The sequence below is a fragment of the Pectinophora gossypiella genome, chromosome 15, assembly GCF_024362695.1.
Source record: "Pectinophora gossypiella chromosome 15, ilPecGoss1.1, whole genome shotgun sequence".
In the NCBI taxonomy this organism is placed as follows: Eukaryota; Metazoa; Arthropoda; class Insecta; order Lepidoptera; family Gelechiidae; genus Pectinophora; species Pectinophora gossypiella.
Window position 1 is genome coordinate 13,042,285 of NC_065418.1, and position 25,839 is coordinate 13,068,123.

General features: G+C 36.1%; 1 protein-coding gene across 1 annotated transcript in view; it reads right to left on the bottom strand.

The window, feature by feature from the left end:
* Positions 1 to 17,181: 17,181 nt before the first annotated feature.
* Positions 17,182 to 25,839, bottom strand: part of LOC126373271 (acyl-CoA:lysophosphatidylglycerol acyltransferase 1) — a 351,324-nt gene continuing 342,666 nt past the window's right edge. Inside the window, exons 8-9 of the mRNA XM_050019337.1 lie at positions 21,031 to 25,246; positions 17,182 to 20,590 (exon numbers count right to left, since the gene is read on the bottom strand). Coding sequence (XP_049875294.1) covers positions 25,010 to 25,246 — 237 coding nt within the window. The 3' untranslated portion in view covers positions 17,182 to 20,590; positions 21,031 to 25,009. The remainder of the gene's footprint in view (positions 20,591 to 21,030; positions 25,247 to 25,839) is intronic.

The following is a 25,839-nucleotide window of genomic DNA, read 5'->3' on the forward strand; positions in this document are numbered from 1 at the left end:
ACATAAAGTTTTCTTTGCCAACTTTTTTCCTTTACTTGTGTCATAGAATAATATACCACCAGCCTGAGCTAGGCTACTTGAGCTGTTGGTCACGGTTACTATTTACTGATGTACGTAAGTAGTCCTTACATGAGCCATGTCAGGGGCCTTTGGCCGCTCAATAGTACCCTGACACCAGGGTTGATAAGGTTGGTAATCCATCTCACAACCCACATGATAGAAGAAGATGTTGTCATAATTATAAAATTTATGTTTTTGGTCTATTACAGAAATGACATGTAACCAGCAGGTCTTAAGTGCAACCGGTTAATTTATTACTTTGCAAGAAACTGATTGCACTTTTGCACCTTATTGTACATAATTAAAATGTAATAATTTACTTAAGGACATATTTTTGTCGTTTCCAGTACAAAAAACATCTTACACAATATATTCCTTTTTACAGTATTACGTCATTCCACCCGAGCGTCACTCTTTTGAAATCTGCGGCTTTCTTCCTTATTTTTTACATACACATGATTTATAAAGAACTTCAGTAATAATTCATGTTTTTTTCACATACATAAATGGAAAAATGCTGTAATTCAAAAGAGATTCGCGCCGATACGTGAGTTTTTTCCTTTTTTCATCAAGCTAGGCTATTTTCTGGTCTTTAGGGACTGCGCAAGGGGTTACGATTCTTCCTTTCCGTCATCTACTTTTTTATATCTGTTTTTTCTTATTTCCAACCGCAATTAATGTTTATTAAACACATAAGATAAAGAATATTTTTATTTAGTAAGTTAATCATAAGTATATTCGCTAGATAATGCATAAGTTAATCCTAACAGCCTCTATGCTCTAGTGGTTAAGCGTTTGGCTCAGAATCTGAAGGCCCCGGGTTTGAATCCCGGTGACGACCAATCACAAAAATCACTTTGTGATCCCTAGTTTGGTCAGGACATTACAAGCTGATCACCTGATTGTATGAAAGCAAGATGATCCGTGCATCGGAAGGCACGGTAATGCATTGGTCTTGGTTACTATTCACTGATGCAAGTAAGTTGTCGTCACACGAGTCATGTCAGGGGCCTTTGGCGGCTAAATAGTAACACTGACACCAGGGTTGATAAGGTTGGTAATCCACCTCACAACCCACACGATAAGAAGTCATTTTTACTATAAGGACATATACATACACGCCCATTTCACACAGCACGACCACTGTAGGCTCACTACCTATCACGTTCGTGAAACATAAAATATGAAATGTGGGTACTGACTTCCTCTGGCTAGCCTAATTGGAAACATAGTCGTGGACTCAGGTCATGTACTTCTTACCGAGGTAAGCAGACTATGAAATTACATTTGCTTCGATTTAAATTTCTAAAGTGTTACAAATAAAGGCCTCGCAGACCATTCAATAAAATCGCTAAAAAAGTATCCCAATTCGCAATTACGTCGTTTTACCTTTAAAAATAGTAACTTGAAACAAATCCAAGCTTAATAGCAACGAAGCATAACACAATATTAACCACTCAACGAATAAACCAATTTAAATTCAATTCCTCTTTAAAACACCGGGTAAAGGCACGGTGGAAGTTTAGACGCACGTAGTGCGACGTAATAAAGCTAAAGTACTAGCTTTGTGTCTCAACAGCCGCCAATAACCTGCCCAGACTAGATAGAACGCCGCTGGAAAACAACCTGGAGCCTCGTTTGCACGAGAACATAACTCGCATGTCTACTTAACTGATAATAACATAAAATAAACAGCCTATATACGTCCCACAGCTGGGCACAGGCCCCCTTCAATCAACTGGAAGGGGTGTGAAGCATACTCCACCACGCTGCTCCACTACGGGCTGATGGACGTGTTGTTTTCACGGCTAATACGGTCTTACGGTCTGAACCTCAAAAAGTGTATTATTTCATAAGATTTATGTCTGTAACCTGTTACGTGTGTTTATTATATAAATAAATAATAGCCTGGACCAACGGCTTAACGTGCCCTCCAAAGCGCGGAATCATCTTACATTTACGGACAATCAGGTGATTCAAGCCTGCAATGTTCTTACCATACAAAAGACACAAAGTGATTCAAAGACTAACTATTAGAAGTGATTTTGTGAGTCACATTCTCATAAAGTGAGTTCGATAAAGTTCCAATCTGGATTCGAACTCGGACCTCCAGATCGTCAGTCTAACGCCCTAAACACTTAACCACGGAGACCCTTAACTGATAATAATTGTATGACACAATCTGCGAATAACGGACTCAGAGCTGAACACATTATACATTAATTATTTATTTGTTGTTTTTTCTATTGTTGTTGATAGAAAAGAATCGATCGGTCTAACATCGACTGATATATCACTATGTTAATGGACGTCACAACACTGGCTTATGTACTTTGTCACATCTAACTAACTCATACCGCGCAGTGTAACTAATGTAAAACATTCAACACATAAACAAACAACTTATCGTTCTGTCCAATACATAACCGTTCTTGTTAACTCTTTTTTTTACCTTTGATGGGTTTGCTTTTGGCCCCAGACTTGCCCAAAATAGCACATTACACGTTGCAAGTTATAACTCGCCAAACACGAGTAACTTCGCATAGTGGACCATCTAAACACAGCAAAGAACAACAAAGTGATTCTCCCGAAATAGTTGTCCTGTCTACGCCACCTTAATTTCCTTCAACCTGTCTAATATAACTTCATAAAACCCTACTGCTTTTGTTGTTTTTAAGTGACTCTAAGTAGAGTTTCAATTTCCATTTAACTAGCCATTCCGTTCGCGTAAACTTTAATACCTACTATTTATATTGATGGTGATTCCAGTACACACTATTTAATTTTATTTTAAGTTAATATCACTGTCATTTTCCTATCCGCCGAAAAGGAAAGGGACGGATAATCGACAAGCATAAAAATCACGTATCAACCTTTAAAAATAGTTTGCTATGTATAAAGTGCGTGAAACTTTAAAAGTGACTAAGCATAAAATTTAAGAAAAACATCGATTTTAAGCAGAAATTACAACCCTCTCAAAATTAAGTTGACAGCGCACGTCAAACGGGTTGCATATTAGCGACATGCCTATTTGATACGCCCGGGTTATTTAATCATTCACCCATTCAAATCAAAATTAACAACTGTCAATCATCAGTTCCTATTCTTTTCGACGGATAAGAAATTGACAAAGTATCACTTAAAATAAAATTAAAGGGTGTCTGCAGGAATAAGCGTCCTTTTTGAATATTTGCTAAAATTTGCTTACTGACGTTAGTACGTAGTCGTTACATGAGCCATGCCAGGGGCCTTTGGCAGTTCAATTATAACCCTGACAATAGTTGATGAGGTTGGTCGTTCACCTCACAACTCACACGAGGGAAGAGAAATTGTAGATTTTCCAATAGCTGAGCTAGGTTTAAGTATGAAAAGGTAATACTTAGCATTAATTTGGTTTTACTTTACCCGCAAAAATATATTTAACATTAAGTATATCACGTTTAAGGGTGTCTGGTTAGATTAGACAACAAAATCCCTATTCATTATGTTTAATAAAATGTAATAAAGCAGCGAAGCAGAAAACTTTGAAGACTTTCGCTTAATTTTGAACAAATTCTTATAAAAATACTTACTTCATTACTTGAAGCTACGTTTTAAGCATTTTATTTCGTTTGTTTTCGCTGTGGTTTTATTTTTTACAGCCAGTGGCCTTCCGAAGCTCCCTTTAGCACAAATGAATGTCAGGAAGGATTAAGATCAACGTGTAATTAATGATCGTTGGTTGATAACAATGAATTTATTTTCAAGTCCTCGGCAGCTTGAGTGGCATTCGACCACGAAAAAATTAGGCGACTTAAACCTTAATGCCAAACAATTCAAGTCTCAAAGTCACTTTGATCTTCCTAGGAGATTGTCGCCCAAATATGGTAATTGTCACCTAAACATGGTGATTATTACTCAAATATGGTGATCATCACCAAAATAAGGTGATAATGTTATCACTCCAATATGGTGATTATCACCCAAATATGGTAATTATTACCCAAATATGGTGATTATATCCCAAATATGGTGATCATCGCCCAAATATGGTGATTATCACCCAAATATGGATATTATCTGAGTTCACAACTAGTCAGAAGACGATTGCGGGACGCCACGCGAGGAAGCAGGAAAGGGAGTGGATTCCAGCAAGATGTCAAGTTTACTCGCACGAAGTAGTATATTAAATTCAGAGCAATAAATTCTTCAAGCTCTCAGTACAGCTGAAGAAAGCAAACGTAAAACAAAACATCAGAGAAACAAGAACAGTCTGTGTAAGGAAACACAATCCCCGATTTAATTGCTGGCAACACAAATACCTGAGTTCTACACAAACTTAGCTAAGATAAACTTCACGTAGATACCTTTTGACAGGGCTGAACAGTATGGGAGGTTTAAAACTATTTAATAGAACCACAGAATTGATAACCTTTTCTTTTGAAGTCGGTTAGGATAAGTAGCTCGATAAGTGACGACGGAGATTAGGGTGCTTTAAAGATACTGATTTAAACTGAAAGCAGACTAAAATTCTTCCGCATCTTATGACCAGTACTTCCAGTTTTATAAATTACTAGGTACTTATAGCAAAATATATAAGGTCAATTTTTCGGCTATACAGATTATATAAAAATTTACGATTCAACGTGTAACTATGTGAATTTGTTTTGCAAAGTCCATAACCGGACACAAATCCTGAAGACCAAGTAATATTAATCATCTATGATCCAAATATATGTATTCTGTGGTTTAAAATCCGAGCCGAGAGTCGAACGTGTGACAACGAAATTTTTCTTCAAATAAGATAATCACACAAATCGGAACAACATTAATTCGAACAAAACCGCGTGAACCGTGACGAGCTTAATATCCGGATGTTTCCCGGATACAAACGTACGAACTGTACGAACATCCGGATTAGCAACCCTACCGAACTAACAATTATGTTGAATCCGTGTTTATTTAGTACCTAATTTAATTGATAAATGTACTGTAGTTTTGCTGATTGTGTAAATTTGGGCACGGACTGATTATTACAGTTGTAATAATATATTGATCTTTGTGGTTATATAAATTACACCATCATCATCACTAACACAGTTGGCTCGACCATTATAGACGGCTTAGCACCTACCACGCTGGTCTAACAGAAAGCTCGGTGTGGTGTGGGTATATAGTTCATTTTGCGATGGATGTACGATAAGCTGCAAAAGTCCAATTAGTTTCTTGCATAGTAATAAATTAACTGGTTGCATTTAAGACCTCTTGGTTACATGTCGTTTCTGTCATAGACCAAAAACACCTACAAAACAAAATTTTATAATTAAGTATGACAAGTAATGGTTCATAATTTCTACAAATAATTCACTGGGGTCAGTGACTACACTTTTGCTTTTTGATTGTACAATATCGATTTATCGTATAATTTTAGAGAAAAACTATAAATACTATCGACAGTGATGCCGCTTCAGGCAACCAACTTAATTTGACAGGACTAAAGCTATATATCTATTTCTTTCTTGTACCTATTGTAAGTGAAGGATGACACTAATTTGATTGTACCTCTGACTGCTTCAATTAGGATATAGTCGTGAGCTATATGTTAAATTATGTTCATCATCATTAATTTAGTAACCACATTCTATCTAAGGCCAATTCTTTTACTTCTTTTTGAGACACGATGTTCGCCTTCTCTTTAATTTGTTCCATGTAAGCTCTTCGTCGTCTTTCTCTTCCTGTCTTACTTTCTAACATCCTCTCTATGTTTTTAATAAATTAGATACATAAATATATATAATACACTTTATCGAACTTACCAACTTGCCAATTGTGTTAGTTAAAACTGCACGTAAGATAAATAAACAACTAATTGGTGCATGTCAGGTATCGGGATTCCTACGCTCCCCGATTTAGAAGCAAAACGGTGAACAGAGGATATGCACAGTACTGTGAATAAAATCAATACAGTTAAGTACCTATTTTTACATCAGAATTACCTCCGACAAAAAACATCAAAATAACACGTGAACGCAACCTTCGAATGTATTGACAGCCCCCTGGTTTGGGGTTCCGCAGTCATGCCCGTGGCTAATTGAATGTCGATGACGTGAGCTGTGATGGGGCGTGACGAGGAAGGGTTCCGTGGCAAAATCATTAATCCGTCTGGGTTTTTTCGTCTGGCGGATATATACGGAGAGGCAGGTACTTAATAAGGGTTGTTGTGTGAAGCAGAGTGTGGAATTTGAACGAAATTACGGATAATATGGATGGCGCGACGACTTGGATGCTTTCCTGAACCGCTGGCCGGAGAGGCACTAGAGAGAGTGGATGAAATGGAGGGAGGCCTTTGCCCAGCAGTGGAACACTTTAGGCTAGTTAAGTTAAGGATGGATAATAAATTACTAAATTGCCTAAGTTGTCTATCTATTCAGCCTATATCTACCCACTGCAAGGTCCTCTTCTCTTTCACGCCATCCTTTCCAGTCCTGTGCAAGTCGCATCCATTGCTTTCCGGCGTACCTGACAATGTCATCCGACCATCAGGCTGGTGGTCTGCTTCGAAATCATGTACCACATACCATCCCTTGGCCACAATTCTGTAACCGCCTTAGTCCAGCTGTTCTCTTCCCATCTTGCCAAGAGTCTAAATCTAGCTATTCGTATATCTCCATTTTCGTCTACTTCAAAATGTCCGACTTTCATGAGTCTCTGAATTTGTAGGTATTAGTGTAGTGATTGTAATCTTTATAGATTTTTTTTTTCAACTTTTTCTTACGGAACCAAAAAAAAACACTTAATATCTTTTTCCTGACGCTTTTTAGGCCACCCAGCTAATATCCAGCTATTTTTTCTTGTCGCATGGTTAACATGATTATGCACGGTTCCGTCTCCATATGTCCCCGCAGGGTTCCAAAGGGTAGTCACCCTAGCGGTGACCCTCTATTTTCCATACATAACATTAGTGGTATCTCAAGAGTTTCCGATATATTGAGCAATTTTTTCAAGCACATGTAGTTCGTGGAACGACTTTTAAAATAGTCCGTAGGGATGGGAAAAGAATAGGTAGAGATATTATAAAATCAAAGGTTAGTTAGGAATATGGAATAGTTGATATAATCATATATTATAATAAAGAGAGAGAATTGTACTACGTTTGTACATATAAGTATACACATAAGTTTAAAAATGGGAGTTATGTTCCTCTACCACCAAACTATGAAATAGTATAGTTAGTTTCTTAAATATAATCAATATGTATGTTATCTTGAAAAAAAAACGAACTTTTATTATAATTATTCATTTTGCGTCCGCAATCTTTAAATTTTTACATATTTGCTCGCCTTATGGTTGTCTGGAAGAAATCGCTTAAAGCGATAAGTCCGCCATTTGCCGTGTACCTAGTTAAGTCTCTTTTGTAACTATTTTCTTTTATTTTAGTGCAATAAAGTATTTTTTTTGTTTTAATTATTTGTAATCTTAATGCCTAATATTATATAATATACCCTCTCCGGTTGATTGAGAGGAGGCCTGTGCCCAGCAGTGGTACGTTATAGGCTATTTATGTTATGTTTTAAGTTCATAATAATATATACGTTTTTGGTTGGGATACCAGCCAAACTTTAAATTCCCTATCACTGTCTAAGCAATTAGTTGCCGTCAAATGCAATACCTTTTGAAGCAAAGTTTATCCACGATGTAGAATATAATACGATGCTTTGCGCTAACCACAGAGCAGGAAATCTAATCATGTTCCACCACTACTAAAATCGAAATTAGGAATAATAGGCGACAATATAATACTTAAGGGATTCCCAAACTTTTAAAACAACGGAACACCTACCTAATACTCAACATTTTATAGAACTCCAAACGAAAGTAATTTAAATAAAACGATAACTTTTAATATAAGTATTTCAAAGGCGAAACGCTTTATTTTTCACTTACACTTTTAATGCCATTAATGTTTTGCCGAACCCTGATGACTTTTCTGCTGGACCCTATATTCCGCGGAAACCCCACTTTTGGAATCATTGCAATATCACAGTACAGGCAAGAGCGATTTAATTACATACGAGTATGTTATTTTTAGTACATGCCTACAAATTCACGCGTGGATTGTACACTGAACGTGTTAAGCAGACTTTAAGCAATTAGAAAATAACTTACAAGCTCTCTTTCTCTACTTTCGAAATTCTAAAACACACAAGGCACAGACCTCTCCTCAATCAACCGGAGAGGGTATAGAGCATACTCCACCACGCTGCTCCACTGCGGGTCGGTGGAGGTATTTTTTTTACGGCTAATAGCCGGGACCAAAGGCTTAACGTGCCCTCCGAAGCACGGAATCATCTTACTTTTTCGGACAATCAGTTGATTCAAACCTGAAAAGTCCATACCAAACAAAAGACAGTCTCACAAAGTGATTTTGACAATGTCCCCATCGGGAATGGAACCCGGACCTCCAGATCGTGAGAATAACGCTCTAAGCACCAGACCACGGACGGAGGCTGTTCAAAACGTAAAATGATAAACTATTAAACAATATATCGTGTTGAAATAGACTTGACTCTAGCCCGATCGGTTTTTACAACATCCCCGGCAACAAAAGAGGCAAGATGATTTTCCGTGCTCTGTAGCACGAACTAAAGTAGTCATGTTCAGAGGATATGAGCTATGCTACCTTAGAGATGACATCCTCTGTGAGGCGGTACCGGAAATTGTAGTCTGTTTGTCTTGAAAGCCTCCCGGTGAATTTCCGGGTAATTCTACCTTTTAAATTTTCGCAAATGTAAATTTAATGCCAATAGCACATAAGCTGACGACTATATACCAATTGGGGTAGTTCATCGCAATATGAACTAAGTACCCGCACCTCACCGTGCTTTTTGAAAACAATGTGATAGGTGGTGAGCCGTATCGCCGTCTATAATAATAATTGTCGAGCCAACTGTGTTAGTTAAAACTGTACTTAAGATAAATTAATAGCTCATTGGTGCAAGTCCACTACCGGAGTTCGAACCGGAACGCAGTGACTATGTTAAACATAAACATATTTTTTATATTTTGTAAGAGTTAAATACATACATACATAAACTCACGCCTATTTCCCGGGTAAGCAGAGACTATAGAATTCCATTTGCTTTGATCCTGACACACTTCTCTTGCTTCCTCCACATTCATCAATCGCTTCATACACGCACGCCGGTTCAGAGTAGATCGTATTAAACCAATACAATACATAAATGTATTGCGGTATATTTAAATAACACTTCCCAGTTTACTATCTGAACCAATATCCTGCTGCCTAATATTAAAATGTTCTTCTTCTTCTATCGTGTGGGTTGTGAGGTGGATTACCAACCTCATCAACCCTGGTGTCAGGGTTACTATTGAGCCGCCAAAGGCCCCTGACATGACTCATGTTACGACTACGTACATCAGTAAGTAGTAACCGGGACCAACGTCTTAACGTGCCTTTCGAAGCACGGATCATCTTACTTTTGAACAATCAAGTGGTCAGCCTGTAATGTCCTAACCAAACTAGGGATCACAAAGTGATTTTTGTGATTTGTCCCCACCGGGATTCGAACCCGGGACCTCCGGATCGTGAGCACAACGCTCAACCACTGGACCACTGAGGCCGTTATATTATTATGTTGGATCTTAAGGACATCTGTCGTAAAATTATAGCATACCTTACGGAATTGTTACAATGTGCACACAAAAATCTGTAATAACAAGTTTCCTTTGTCAATATACAAAATCATCTGCCATTCTGTGGACCTTCCCAGCGTAAAACGGGCTGAAAAACATATGCAAAGAGAAATACCTAGAAGAGGCGAAAGACAATTCGTCTGGCTGGAGTTAACTGGCCCGGTCTCATGAAACCATTCAGACGAGTAGACTACAAACTCCAAGCAGGTCCGATATTGTCCCCCCATACAGTAGGCGACGCGGTAAGGGCTCTCCCAGTACAAAATTAAGGACAACATACCCAGAGAGTGCGCAAGTGAGCGCGAAGCTCGGCTCAAAAAGTGAGAATGTTAAGGTTGTAAGCTTCATATTCTAAACATTAAAACGCAAATAATTGTATCTATCTTTTAAGTCTATATCTGTTTGTTCTCCGAATAACTAAAGAAGTAAATAAAACGTTAACAAGATTATGTTGGAGAGGCAAGCTGATAAGCGCTAAATCTCTTTTCCTATTCTCCTGGTAGAATTATATTATCTCTGACACATCATCATCATCAATTTAAGAGCCACGCTCTTGTCGGTGTAGCATTTTCCATTCCAGTCTATCAAAGGCCAATTCCTTGACTTCCCTATAAGACACGACGTTAACCTTTTCTTTAATCTGTTCCATGTACCTACGCTCGTCTTGGTCTTCCCCTTCCTCTCTTTCCTTCTAGCTTTTGTTGATGTTTTTAATAAATTCGTCGTGTCTTATTAGGTGGTCTCTGACACATATCCGAGAAAGACAAAGGATTGATGCACTGGAGATGTGGTGTTGGAGGCGAATGCTAAGAATACCTTGGACTGCGAAGCGCACTAATGCATCGATCATGACCCAGCTCCAAATAAAAACTCGTCTATCCACTATATGCCAACAACGCATCCTTTCTTATTTCGGCCACACGATGCGCAGAGGTGATGACAGTTTGGAGAAGCTGATTGTGGTTGGGAACACTGAAGGCAAAAGATCGCGTGGTCGTTCACCGACTAGATGGACTGACCAAGTGAAAGACGCGTCGTCATCCAAGTTCTACACAATGGTAAGGGAAGCGCTGGACAGGAACCGGTGGAGGCAGATCATACGCTCCAGGTGCAACCCTGATGCTGACCACGATCCTCAGATATGAGGGACCGACCAAGAGAGAGAGACACATATCCAACCGAAATAATGTGTCACTTCTAGCACTCTACGTCTGAGTCCAAAGAGGCGACACATGTTTGCAAGACGTTATATATTTTTATGACGTTCCTGAAAACGTTATTTACAGGTTGAAAGAAACGATTTTCAGCTTTCCCTACAACAATATTCAGCTCGTATGTGTACGTTAGGAAGCGGCGTGTTTATTGAGTTGTCTCGACGTACGAGTAAAAATTTTAGATGGAATAACGAAAATGTTCGTCTATTCATAGTCTGGGACATTATTGACAGCTATTACCAAGTATGGTCGTTTGTAGAAGGTAACACCTGTACCCTGTTCTTCAAGCCCTGTATTACAAGAAGTTTTCTTGTAAAAATTTTCATTACCTATTACAAGAATGTAATAATGAAATGTAAGGTTAACGTCGTGTCTTATAGGGAAGTCAAGGAATTGGCCTTTGTTAGACTGGAATGAAAAATGATGACAAGAATGTGTTTATCAAAACTACACATGTAAATTACACGTTATAAGTGTCAATATATATTTCACAAGTATATTTTACGACCCCTCTACTTTTTTGATAATCTTAATTTACACGTAAGTACTTGTGAGTAACTTGTAGCTTGTGAACGTGTAGACTTGTAAGTTTTATTAAACACGGCACTGGAAGTACCAATCAATACAAGAAATATTATACTTCATAAAGAGAAAGATACATTGTCCAGTCTAGGTTCATTTACGGAAGTCGTCTACAGACTATTCGGAGCCCCGACATCGAACTGAGGTAAATTCGAACCTTCCGAGCCGTGATGCACGCGTTAAACGCACGGTCTCGGAGATCCAAATGGGCTTCGACGTCGCACCTTACGAATAAAGCACGAGTAGTAAAGTCACATTGTTTAGAGCCTCCCGACTCTCGGGGCTCCACAGTGAGCATATCCTTTCCGGATTCGGCTAGGCTGGCTTCGGCCTTAGAAGCGTTCAGGCATAATCCCGCGGATGGTAGCTTCGCACCACCGGCCGCTCGGCCGAGTGCATGAACCTAATCTAAACTAAATTATAATTTAAATACGCGGTCGTGGTTGGTGGTGAAACGGTCAAGGCAGCATAGACTTGTAAGTAAACCGTCGATTTTTAACACATACGCATACAATAAGTAATAATACTACGTAAGTATATATCGGGAATTTTCCGCTACCCACCAGCAGCTGAGCTAAGTTTCCCTCGCCCTCTCGGTTATACTTTAGACTTTAATCGTTTGTGGGCGTCACACGTTACACACCAAAGACTCTTAAATAGGTACATGGCAAATGGCTGCCTTATCGCTTCTAGCGATTTCTTCCAGACAACCATAAAGCGACGAAAAATGTAACGATTGAAATTGAAAGATTACGGGTACAAGCTATAAGAACGACTGACATGCACAATAATCAATAATACACACAAAATATCTACTAATAAACAACTCACGAGCCACAGAATAAAACAATACAACAAACAATACACCTGTATTGTATGAAGTGTCCGGGATGTGACACGAACACCGCCTTACCGCGCTGACGGTCGCGCGGTCGACCGCGTCGTCGTGTGGTAACCGCCTTATAAAGGAGTAAGGTTTTACAGCAAAGGTTTTGAAACCGCCACGGCCAGACAAACCCTTGTCACATGGATTAACTCAAGTTGTTTGTGAACTTGTGGTCGTGTGGGCGAAAAACATTTCGTTTGGACTTTATACATATATAGACTACGGAATTCCATTTGCTTCGATCCTAACACACTTCTCTTGCTTCCTCCACATTCACCAATCGTTTCATATACGCACGGTTCAGAATAGATCGTACTGAACTTTTTCTAAGGACATTTCCAATTTGATCAATGTACGATTAGGTGCAAACGTCCAATCAGTTTCTTACAAAGTAATATTTTACGATCTCATGGTTACATGTCGTTTCTGTAATAGACCAAAAACACTTGCAAAAACATTAATATAATTATCGTAGGTCGTGGGGCCAATATTTCGCCGGCGTTTGTTAATAATTAATCTTCCTGACTTATTATTTATTCGTAGATAATTATGACAACTAATGGTTCATAATATCACCACTGTATACAAATAATTCGCTGGGCACAGTGACTGAACTTTTGCTCTTTGATTGTACCTCTGATTGCCTCAACTAGGATAGAGTTGTAGCTTATAAATATGTTATTTTATGTTCATCATCATTAATTTAATAACCACATTCTTATCTATCTAAGGCCAATTCTTTTACTTCTTTTTAAGACACGATGTTCGCCTTCTCTTTAATTTCCACGTTAGCTCTTCTTCTTGGTCTTCCCCTTCCTGTCTTACCTTCTAACTTCCCCTCATCTATGATATTTTGTTTGTCTTGGATGTCTGTTTACAAATAATTCGGTGGGCTCAGTGACTGCACTTTTGCCCTTTGATTGTACCTTCTAGGTCTTCCTCTGCCAGCCCTAGTACCAACCTTCACTTTATATACTGCAGTGCTTTCGTTTGGATTTTATAGGTTTGTAAAATCGTACAAAAGAACTATTTTTACTCCGTTTACTACAATTGACAACATTTCAAATTTTTAAGACGTGGTTTTTTTGTTCTATTTCGAAAGTACTTGTTTAAATAGAAGACACGTATTTTTTCTTTTCAAGATTTTTCCACTAGAAGTTACAAAAAATATTTTTTGAAAATTGGATTCTGCCATTGATAGAATGAAGGCAGTATAATGTAATGTACCTTTGCATGCGTATTTAAAACAAGTCGCAAACAAAGTGTCATGTTATGTATGACATTTACTTTTTTATATTTTTTATGTAAAGGTCTGAACTTATTATGCCTTCCTCTTCTGACCTCGTGGATTTTTCGATATATTTCTATTATTACTGAATTAAAAAATCTGAAAAAATGTGTTTTGTGTAAATCATAGAAATATCTCGAAATGGTTTTCGATTTAAGGCACCTTAGTAAAAATGAAATGTTGTCAATTGTGTAGGTAGTAGCAGAGAATAAACATTAATTTTACGTACCCATGAAGGCCCCCGTCGTCCAGTGGTTGAGCGTTGTGCTCTCGATTCGGAGGTCCCGGTTTCGAATCCTAGTGGGTACATATCAAAAAATCACTTTCTGATCTCTAGTTTTGTTAGGACATTACAGACTGATCACCTAATTCTCCGAAAGAAAGGCACGTTAAGCCGTTGGTCCCGATTAATAATTACTGATCCTCACACACCCACACTACACTGTTAAAGTCCCTAATTATACTTATTGTTATATTGTCTTTTGTAATTTTAATTTTTGTTTTTTATTTTGAATTTTATTTCTGATCTTTATAATTGTAAGATTCTAAAGATTCCTAGAGTTTAAGATACTTACATGTTTAATTCCTGATCTCTTTAAATTTAAAATGTATCATTATCATTATGTTCCTAATTTTTTTTAATTCAATGTATATAGGTACCTGAGTCTCCACCGGACTTCGTATTTTTAATCTTTACGCAAAAATTGTTATACCATAGGGCTACTGCGATACAGGGGAAACCCTAGTGCAGGGCCCGCTATTAACTTGTGTTAATTTTACTTTATTTGGTAAATAAATATTTTTTACTTTTTTTTAAGTAGGTAGTCGTTACATGAGCCATGTCAGGGGCCTTTGGTGGTTCAATAGTAACCCTGACACCATGGTTGATGAGGTCGGTCATTGATCTCACAACCCACACGAGAGAAGATCTTTTTTATGGAAGAAAAAAGGAAGATAACAGAAAGCTCTGAGGTATGGGTAATTAGTTCATCTTGCGATGAATGTACCCCTGACTACCCCAATTGGGATATAGTCGTGAACTTATATATGTTTTTACGTTTTAACGACGATAGACAAGTATAAGATGATTTATGTCAGGGTCGGAGCAAATTAAATTCCATATCGTAACCGTGTTTTTAGATAAAAACAGAGGCGTGGTAGCCCGGTTGGTAGAACGCTTGCCTCTCATTTTGAGGTCGCAGGTTCGAATCCAGCACAGGCCTAAACCAATTATTGTCGAATTTGTTTTCGAATTCAAGTTTGAATCATAAATGTCACGCGCTCAGCGGTGGAGGAAAACATCGTGAGGAAAAAAACCCAGATTCCAGAGAAATGTAATTTCCGTGGTATGTGACCTAACCTGTGCTGGTATTCCCTTCGCGGTTTTGGAGGGTCAGATAGACAGTCGCTTCTGTAAAAAACCGGACTTGTAAAAATCTTCAGCTTAGGTGAGCGAACCTAATGGTGGGATAATGCTAGAGCGATGATGTTTTTAAATAAAAACAAGAGAACGTTTTCAATTACACGTTACACCTACAGTTTTCCACCTCTGTCGAGTGATTCCTCCCTAATCTTTTATTGTTCGTGCCAACATAAGGGCTCCTTCCAAATTCCTGTATTGGTACAACGAAATCGTAAGCAAACATTAGAACGTGACGTGAAGGGTGCTCTCAAATTGTTTACATAAGGGCGGATTCTCTACGGACAATACTGGAGACAAATGCAGAAATTTGTTTTATTTTGGCAAAATATATTATCAACGGTAGATCCATAAGTAATTTTACAAAGAAAAACGCTCCGCCCCGTACCGCACCAATTCGTATCGGTCGCCGAGCTAGATTTACCGCACCCCCTCTGGGTCTTACTTTATCCTAAATTACCATAAACCGCTAGGAGTAAGAGGGAGCGCACGCGCTATCGTTCTCGCTTGCACTTATGCGGTAAGCGGCACACGGTAACAATGTCATTTTTAACCCCCGACGCAATAATGACGGGGTGTTATAAGTTTGACGTGTCTGTCTGTCTGTTTTTTTTTTTTGTTTGAAAGGTATATCAGTCGAAAGTGTTCTTAGCTATGTTTGGTGGAAATCGGTTCAGGTCTTCAAGTTCGTCAGGTCGTTTGTTAAGTGTGATAGGAAAGTTACACGCTCAGTTTGCGTGCAAGCATATGTGGGATAAGTTATTTTTTGCTTTTTATAGGGTTTAGCATTTTTAACCTTTTGTCATAATAATTGAGTAAATTTTTTTTGGTCGGGGTTTTTTTTTTGTATAATGCCCAGTAGGGCTAATATGCGCAACGTGATAACATATTGTCACGGTCTTTTTATTGATTCTGACAATATACTTATGTCGTTTTCTGAATTCGTGCTAATATGTAAACCCAAATAAGTCATGTCGTTCTGTCAAAATACGAACAAAATCACATGTCATGTTAGAAAAAACAAACTTATTGATTTCGACAAAATTTATTGAATCAATATACATTTTTATCATGTTGCGCATAATAATATTATCCCTGCAGGATGTAATGTGAGGTAACATTTCTGCAGGCAAGAGTGTATTGAAAATATAATTCACCTTCACCTCCACCTCCAACATAACAATAACTAAATATTGGTGCTAATTCCTGTAAATACCATCTAATTTTATTTTAAGTTATATCTGTCATTTTCTTATCCGCCGAAAAGGAAAGGGACGGGTAATCGACAAGCATAAAATTTATGGAACACACGTCAATTTTAAGCACAAATCTAAACCAACCGTCTAAAAATTTTACATCAGTCAATAACCCGACACAGTTAAGTAGACAGCACGTCAAACGGATTGCATACCAGCGACGTACCTTTTGATTCGCCCGGGTTATTCATTCATTTACTCATTCTTCCTAAAATTAAGAGCTGTGAATCATCCGTCCCTTTCCTTTTCGACGGATATGAAAAAGACGGATATAACTTAAAATAAAATTAGGCGATGTCTGCAGGAATCGGGGCCAATAATTAATTACCTGTAATAATTCATAGTCGAACAGGAGATTAATAATAATAGGTACATCACGAGAAAAGTAGCAACTATTTTTTGATACCTACCTACATATATTGATTTTTCGATTCGACATTCACAAAAAGTGGAAAATTATCACAATATGTGCTAACAATTAGACCAAAAAGCACAAATTGATAACTATAGATATGAAAGGTTACTTACATAAACAGCAACAACACTGAATTTACAAAATTTTGAAATTTCTTCTAAGTTAGGCACCTCACACGCGCACGCACCGAGTTGTTCGAAGAGAACAGTCATCGGATGCGTTTTTTCTTTGTTAAAGTGTACGCAAGACGATGCGTTTTGTTGGTAGCTTTTGTTTAATTTTTTTTGGGGTTATTTTTTAAATTGTTGTAAATAAATATACGGTTTTTTATTCTAGTAGATATTAAGTTAATAATTAAAACAGTATCTGAGTGCCACAAACGTGCTTTATTGACAAACGGGACAACCGCCCACAAGTTTATATACAGCGAGTCAAGCAATCTTGACGAAACTTAGCTTTATCGGATCATATCTGAAAATACACTTCACTCCTTATAATGTAGCATGATTGGAATAACGGGAGAATATAGTGCCTCGCCTAGTGCGAAAGAGACGGGATCAAAGATATGTCTCTTTCGCGCTAACGGTATACAACTTAGTAAGAAAGAGATGAAAGATATATTATGTCATTTTAATCATGCTAGCTACGTTATAAAGGGGTATATGTCGTATTCATTTCCGTGAAGAGTTTACTACCCTTTGACAGACAATACAAAAAAAAGTTATTGTAATGTGCAAATTAAAAATTCAAAGAGACAAAACTAAATTTGAATAAATCTTATATTCTCATATTTCAGTGCAGCTCTTCAAAATGAACTGTCAAAAGTTGCTGCTATTAGCCACTAGAGTATTTTTATGTCAATCTGTCGCTAGATATCGTCACAGGCAAAGCAAAATTACGTAAACACCAAAAGGTCATTTCGAGAAAAAGCCGTAAGTATCAGTTTTTTTTATCACAGCTTTTTATTTACCCATTTGTCCAATTTAGATGATGCAGCTTAAAAATACATTGTTTTTAATTTTTAATGTCTAGCAATTAGAGATGCAATCGGCAAAACAGTACGTCGGTAATAAATATAGTAAATGCATGAAATAACTGTTCAGTGAAAATTAATCAATATTTTATAACCATTACAATAACAGGTTAGTAAACGAAATGCAAGATTAAGAAATATACCTATTTTGCATTCAATAGACGTTACCATTGTCTGTTGAAAATATTTGATACCTAACTATTTTTCTCTATAACAAAGTTGCTGATTTTATCAATATATTCTACATAATATTTTCTTGTAAGTATACCTCTTGGCAATTTCAGAATTAGTATTTCCCTACAAAGTAGTAGCTAACAATTGGTCCATTAGTCGGTTTTCCGAGGCCGATGAATCTGCCAGTCGGCTAGTTGGCCAAAATCGTAGTCAGCACATCTCTACTAGCAATATTACGTAGTTTTGCCTTTCCTGTGACGATATAACATTCCTCGTAAAAAGAGGAATATTTTTCAATATATTGTAAAGATAAATTTAGACACAACTTATACTTTGAAAGTGCAAAATCATATATTTATATAGTGTACTTTAATTTTTAATAATAATCACATATCACCCGAAAAAGCCCAAGTCATACACTTATACATTTATTAGTGACATTTAATATATGAAATGTACATATTGACCAAGAGTAGACACTGTTAAACAATAAATTCGGTATTAGGTAATCCTTAATTCATAAACAGCTAAATAAAATACAGTTTTAGGCAATCCACGTTGCGAGTTCAAAAATGGTGTTATTAGAGCTCAAATACGAATGATAAATTTTCGTATCGACTTCAAATCCATATTTTACAATTCGGCAAACATTTTCCTGTATCCATCACAATTTTCCCAGATAAAAATATAAAATATTTTATTTAGATTTGATTTTGAGAATTTAGATAAGAGAACCTACCTGAAAAAGTTACTCGTTTAGTTTTTATTGTATATTTTTATCTGGGCATATACACAAGATGACTGTGAACGTGACCCAAATCGTGTCATTTATAAAACCGTTCTCTTAATATGTCAACACAAAATCGGCAAGTATAGTCCTTTTCTTATCCATGTGTATAATAAAACACGCAGGACTCACTGCGTTGGTATATGTGTATCAAAGTTCGCCACTTTTCACGATTCAATTTGTGATCACACCCACAGAAATATCGTGTCAAAACCTATATACTATCTCACTCTTTATTTGGACTGTTTTTCATTGTTAACTTTTGAGTGACAATGTCAAAAGTACAATATACATTTCGACTTTACACATAAAACATGATGCTAAACACATGAATTCTATATTCCAAAATGCATCAAATAAAAGTGTCTACAAAGATATGGTTTTCAAGCGTAAGTGATTCAATATACTAAGTGAATTGTCAAGACACATTACGTCTTGTTCCTTCTTGTTCATGACTCATATATTGTGTCTCTTTTGCACTTATGTCGTAATCTTACGACGACATATCATGCTAGTCAGACTAGACTAAAAGTGGCCCTACACTTGTTTGAAAACCTTGGGATAACTCGTGTGAATTTATACGAAACCTCGCGTCATGGGAGTTTCATACTAGCGAGATTACTATTCAATTCGTACGACTTATATATTACACAAGTTACCAAGTAACTAATGACGTAAAGCTTGCATATGCCTACAAAGCGGCAGCGACTTCGAGTTTAATCTCATAATATTAAATCAAAAATGGCTTTTCTAGGCGTATCCCCCAAATGAAGTCAGTCGCTCGGTAGGCATGCCTTCTGAAAGCTATTTAAGCCCAATTCGTTCCAATTTTATAATATTATGTAGAGCCAACTTAAATTTAAAATGTCAAAGTCACGGGCACTCTTTACAATTGACATTAAATTAAACAAAATCCCGACTGATTGGACTGTAACCAACCGTGCTACATCGAAAGCATCACAAATTTGTTATTCGTCTAACTATAAAATGACAAACTTAACTAAAAAAAGAAAGAATAACAACTTGAAACTTAAAAATAATCACATCGCCCAAATTTTCCTACGAAAACTTAGCCAAACTAAGAAAAGAAAATCCGACTGTAATTTTGATTTTGGTGAACAATATAGTGTGCCAATCGACTAATCAAAATTCCAAAAATATATGAAAATATTAACTCAAATATACAAAATTATTTTTCAATTCAGTAAGTAATCATAGTCCTTTTATTTATGTTCATTTATCTACAATAATACTTGTTAGTGTATAAATGCACCATATTTAATTATTTCTTCTGGAATACGCTACTCTTAGATAAAATGCATTGGGTGTGGTGAAAAAGGGAAAATATGACTATACTGTATCTACCTATTATGCTACTGAGAAAACATTTATACAACATGTACGAAAAACCCTGTCGGGTGTAAGGCGGGTTTTTTTAGAAGATTTAACCCGTATAAAAGACAAGAATTTGTGGAAACACATTTTTCGTTCAACTATTTTGACATGCTGTTCTAATTAAGTATTTCTAAGAAAAATAAACTTTTTATTCCGATTGTATATGAAAAATTGATTTGCCGTTGTGTCAAAAACTAATTCAAAAATAGCTACTTAATATTTTTGGAAAAGGCACACTTTTGGACATGATACAAGGAACTTGGTCGGATTTGACTGTTAAATAGGATTTGCATAAAAAAACACCAGTCCCTTTTTGACTTTTTAATTACAAAAAAAAATATTCATCCATATGACGGAAAGCCGAAAGGGATTGGCGTACTTTTAATTCTATGTGGGTCGTTCTTCTTTTTTATCGACAATAAAAAGACATTTTCTCGATTTATCGGATTTAACATCTTTAAAATTATAACGGCAATAAATATTTTAAAACATCATATAAAGATGTGTCTGTAGAGGACTATTTAGTGGTTCTCTTTATCTTGGTAACATACTTTTCGTTGCAGGCGCATTCCAAAAAATATTGTGACAGAGTGGCCCTTTTCATCGGACACAGCATTTCAATTTACCACTCTGTCACATAATTTTGTGAAAAACGATCAAGCTACGTTAATAACTAATTGAGGAACCGATTAGTATTTTGCTTGTATTTTGAGTATAATAAGATAACTATATTTTTGGTCAATCAAAACATGAAATAAAATTCTAAAACATAACTTATCAGAAGCAGAACGAAGGACAGATCATTGTCGATAAAAAAGAAGAACAACCCATGTACTTGATACCTAAATACTTATGACACAAAGCAGAAAATAAGTCATCACTTAAAAATATACAACTATTAATTTTGACAAAAACAACGCTTATACACAATTATCACACGGATACACAACATAAAATTGCATGACAATTTTTCAAGACGAAATTTTAAGTAGGTAGGTAAAATGTATTATTAGGAAACTGCAAATAACAACACTTTTATTCACTTTTTCTAACTTTTTCTAAAACTTTTTAAACAGAGATATAAAATACTGGCTACTAAAGAATAAAAACATCGATACACGATGAAATTCTTTTATTTTAATTTTCAAAAAAATTACTGAATAGATATTGATTAAAAGCACAATGACTAAATTTATTTTATGACACCCTGTATATTTTTGGAGCTTAAACAATTTTTTTAAGGCCTATATAAAATGGCCAACTAATTTCAAATATGTATTTCAAATCACTGGAAAAACATGAAAAATCTCAATAATTATGAGTAAAAGTGTTGTTAAACAATGCAGTATTAATTGATACATACAATATTACATATAAGCATTCGACACCTACCGATTTTATAAGCCTAGGCACTTACGGCAAACTTGTTTTGGCATATTTTGTTTTCTCACATAATATAGGACGTGATGTTAGTACTATGAATTTACAATATTACACATTCATATTTGACAATCAGAAAAACACCAAGGTTTTCTAGATGCATTTATGGTGTAGAAGATGCTCAAAGAAATTCACAAAGAGGGATAAGAAGATTAGATTATTTCTTTTTACAATTATAATTTTTTAAAACTTGACATTTGTCGAGTATTGTAAATTTTCTTCGGATGGCATTAGTACTTCGGACATTTTTTGTCAAATGTATGTGCCGACGATGATAATGACAGCCATTAGTTATTGAAAATTCATAGCAAAAAAGTTTTCATCCCATTTTCACATTTTATATTTCATTACATTTGTATGACTGTACATTAAGGACTAAGGTTTAAAGGAACGTTCCCACATCAATCGAACTAAAATGAACCTTATATGTGTACACTTAGAATTAAGGTGACTTATTCTAATTTAGATATTTACTAAGGTTTATGAAACCCCTTCTTTCTTTTCAAGATTGAGATTTGCGAAATGAACGCCATATCAATAGGCGTTATCGCTATTAAACCGCATCTTGGCAGATTTTGATCCCTGTAACTTGACGATTGAATTCCTTTTAGGTATTTCCAAACACCCGTTACGAGTATTTGCAAGCATTAAGCAAATTACAGGGCGACAAAAACCCATTAAAAATTGTTACTGTCCCTATCAACGCTCTCTAGCCTATTAATAATGGCAATATTTCGCAAACGTCAATCCAAAAAGAAAATCCTAGAATACCCAAGACGAGGATTCGTGGTAAAAAATTCGTTATTCTTTAACTATATTAAAAATTAGAAGCGAAGGTCTGAGTAAAAGGTGAAGGTGATTGTAAAAAGATTTTTTTCTATTATTTTTTATTGTCACAAAGGTTTTGGAGTTTGGTTCAGCGCAAAGCACAAGACCTATGCTAAGGAAACTTACATATTGACTTGTATGTCACAGCACGCTTTGATAAAATACACTTTGTAAATAGTGTAATACTCCCACTATTAGAAAGTGCTCTTGGTCGTAAAAAATATGATTATTATAAACAAGCTCCGTGTAATAACGTCATCATTCATAACTACTCCGATATAATTCAAATTAAAAACGCAATTTCAAAACATTCCCACAACGAAGGGCAGCTTGTCTGGCCGTTTTTTATAGGATTCATTTCGGCGAGTGTGCGCAGGAACTTCACGTGTTATTTCCACCGACTCCATTTCATCTATGGTCAACTAGATGTCGGCAGGCTTTTCATTCTTATGTTGTGGATGTACCACCAATCTGCACTAAACCTTTTGCCTCTTCCTTTTTGATGCGAACAACAAAGGACTGCATACCTAATGTATTTTTAATATGATTTAAGTGCAATAAAGAGTTATTGTATTGTATTGACTGGAACTGTCTGCCGTCGTCTGTTTTTCCAACTCGTTATAAACTGGGAGTCTTCAAGGCTAGAGTGACTAGGCATTTGCTAGGTCAGCATGATCCACCCTAGACCACATCGTCACTTACCATCAGGTGAGACTGCGGTCAATCGCCAGCTTATATTATTAAAAAGAAACAACCCGGTAGATTCACAGAATAACTAAGGTAATATTATATATATATATATATATTTTTAATTCAACTATCTACCAATATTCCGCAGTAAAAGAAACTACGCTACCGTTTTAGTAAGAATATAGACGTATTCAGTATAATGTAGTTATGTCTTACTAGACTATAGAATGAGACAAAAAGAAAATGATTGTAGGTACTACTGGTTATGCTAAAATTTAAAATAGAAAATACGGGAAAAGACAGAAATAGATTCTTTTGAATTATTCCATAATTAATGTGACAAGGAAAGTAGATCAAAAAACATGCAAATAGGTACAAGGATAGCTGTTTTTACAGTGCTAAGTCACTAAAGTGAACAGAATTATTTTATTGTTGTACCTTGACTTATTTTGAACCTAATTGTGGCGCTAATACCAAATAACTTATCATCACTATCTATAGACAAAATAAGAGCATGTTAATACGCGGAGCTTGCTTCTATATACAATAAACGTACCCAGGGCACAATTATTCCATCAACACTCTTTTTCACGAGGTATCATTTTACAACTACAACTTAAAGGTAGATGAAATAATTCTACACATACACAAAACGAACTAACATAAAAATGTACTTTCAATACGCACCTTTACAAAACGAGTGCACGCTTTCAAATATTAACCGACTAGGAATACCATTACATATATTATGACAGAAAATAAACGCATATAGACAAAGAACACACTGTCTATTGTAAACCAATTGTACTTTGAAGTATTATATTTACTTACTAAAAAAGTAATGTACTTAATAATAATAAGATTTCAATTGATTTTGAAAATCCAGACCAATTCCAAGGCAAAATTAAGATATGTATAGAGCTTCATCTTGGTTTTCATAATGAATAATATTAACGTCCCCGACAGTCCAGTGTTTGAGTGCTAAGCTCACGATATGGAGGTCCTGGTTTCAAATTCCGGTCGGGACATGTTGTGATCTCTAGTTTGGTTTACACCATTGCCGGCTGATCACCCGATTATTGTCTGAAAGTAAGATGATCCGGCACGCTAAGCAGTCGGCCCTGGATGTTGTCGTTACATGAACCATGTCAGAGGTCTTTGACGGATCAATGGTAACCCTGACACCAGGGTTTATGAAATTGGCCATTGCTCTCACAACCCACACGAGAGAAAAATAATATGAATGATTTTGGATAAAAGTACAGCTTTAGGTTCATAGTCTGTCAATAGTTGAAAGCTTATTTCTGTACATCATCATACAACATTAAGAATAAGACCGAACGTGGAATTGTTGTTGGATTAGTTGAGATTGCTTCTTTTACATTGGGATCTGTTCTTCTTCAAAAGTGAAATTGTATGAACGATTAATCATTTACACAAACTTGACGTTTACTCTAACATACAATATCAGTGTCAAATATTGAGACAGTTACAAGTAATAATGATACTTTATTTAATATTTGTGACAATACAAGGGAGACTGTGCTTAAGTTTTATCAGGCAAAGTACCAAAATAGTATTCTCCTTAGATAAAATTTGTCCTTTATCTCAAAATATGATACTGAAGTTGCACGTGAAAAATATTCAAAATATTCTAATTGGTCATTGAATCAGAGGTGAATCGTTGTTTTTATGGCACATTAACCATCGATTTTCTACAGATTAGAAGAAATATAATATGGGACTCTTATTTTAATGATAGTTCACATATGACCAGTGATTTGTGGTCCGTTGCTACTTGACGAGTAAAAATGGATATCCCACGTCCAGTCAAAAACACCATAACCGTTACCATAGATTATTGTAAAAGTAGAAGAAAATTTTGTATTGTAAAAACGTCGAAGCTATAAAGAAGGTGTGCAAGATCAGGTACCGGAGGTTATCTTGCCTCACATATCGGAGGACGTGGGGTTTATCGGACTTTGTGGGGAACTTGCCCGTGCGGTAGTACTCTTCTAGCATTTTGTCTTTTTCTATGAACCTGTCGTAGAGCCACTGGGTCATTCCCTCCGAATCCGATGGAACCTGCATCAAAAAGCATGAGTTGGCAATGTAAATGTACAATTTTAAAATAATTTATCTTTTTATTAACACTTTCACGGACACTGACATTGACCTATTATTCATAATAGTATATTATGACGTTAGGGTTCGGGACATCGTCTGTAGACGTTCTATCCTCGAAAGTGTTAAAAATGGCGCTTCGTCAGAAAACTAGCTTGCTTACTTGTTTTGTTGCTGAAAAGTGGATTTTTACATTTATTCCTTTATGTTATCCCGATATGCTGTCAAACAATGAGGGATTTTCCAGGCAACGTTCCTCAAAAAGAATATAGATGGCGCTGTAAAGATTTTCCTACTTTTAACCTTCTAATTTCTTGGATAACATACATACGGATCTTTTATCTTTGTTTTTGGGTGTATGACCCTTTTTATTACAACCAGGCACAATACATCTTTCATCCATTATTATTATGATCAAAATAAAGAGAAGCAACACAATTGTAAACTTATCTAATCCAAATATCAAAATACAATTATTTTTATACATACTTCTGCCATTAGATTATCACATTAAATCTGAACAGCGCAATCTATATGTTTTTACGGAACGTAAG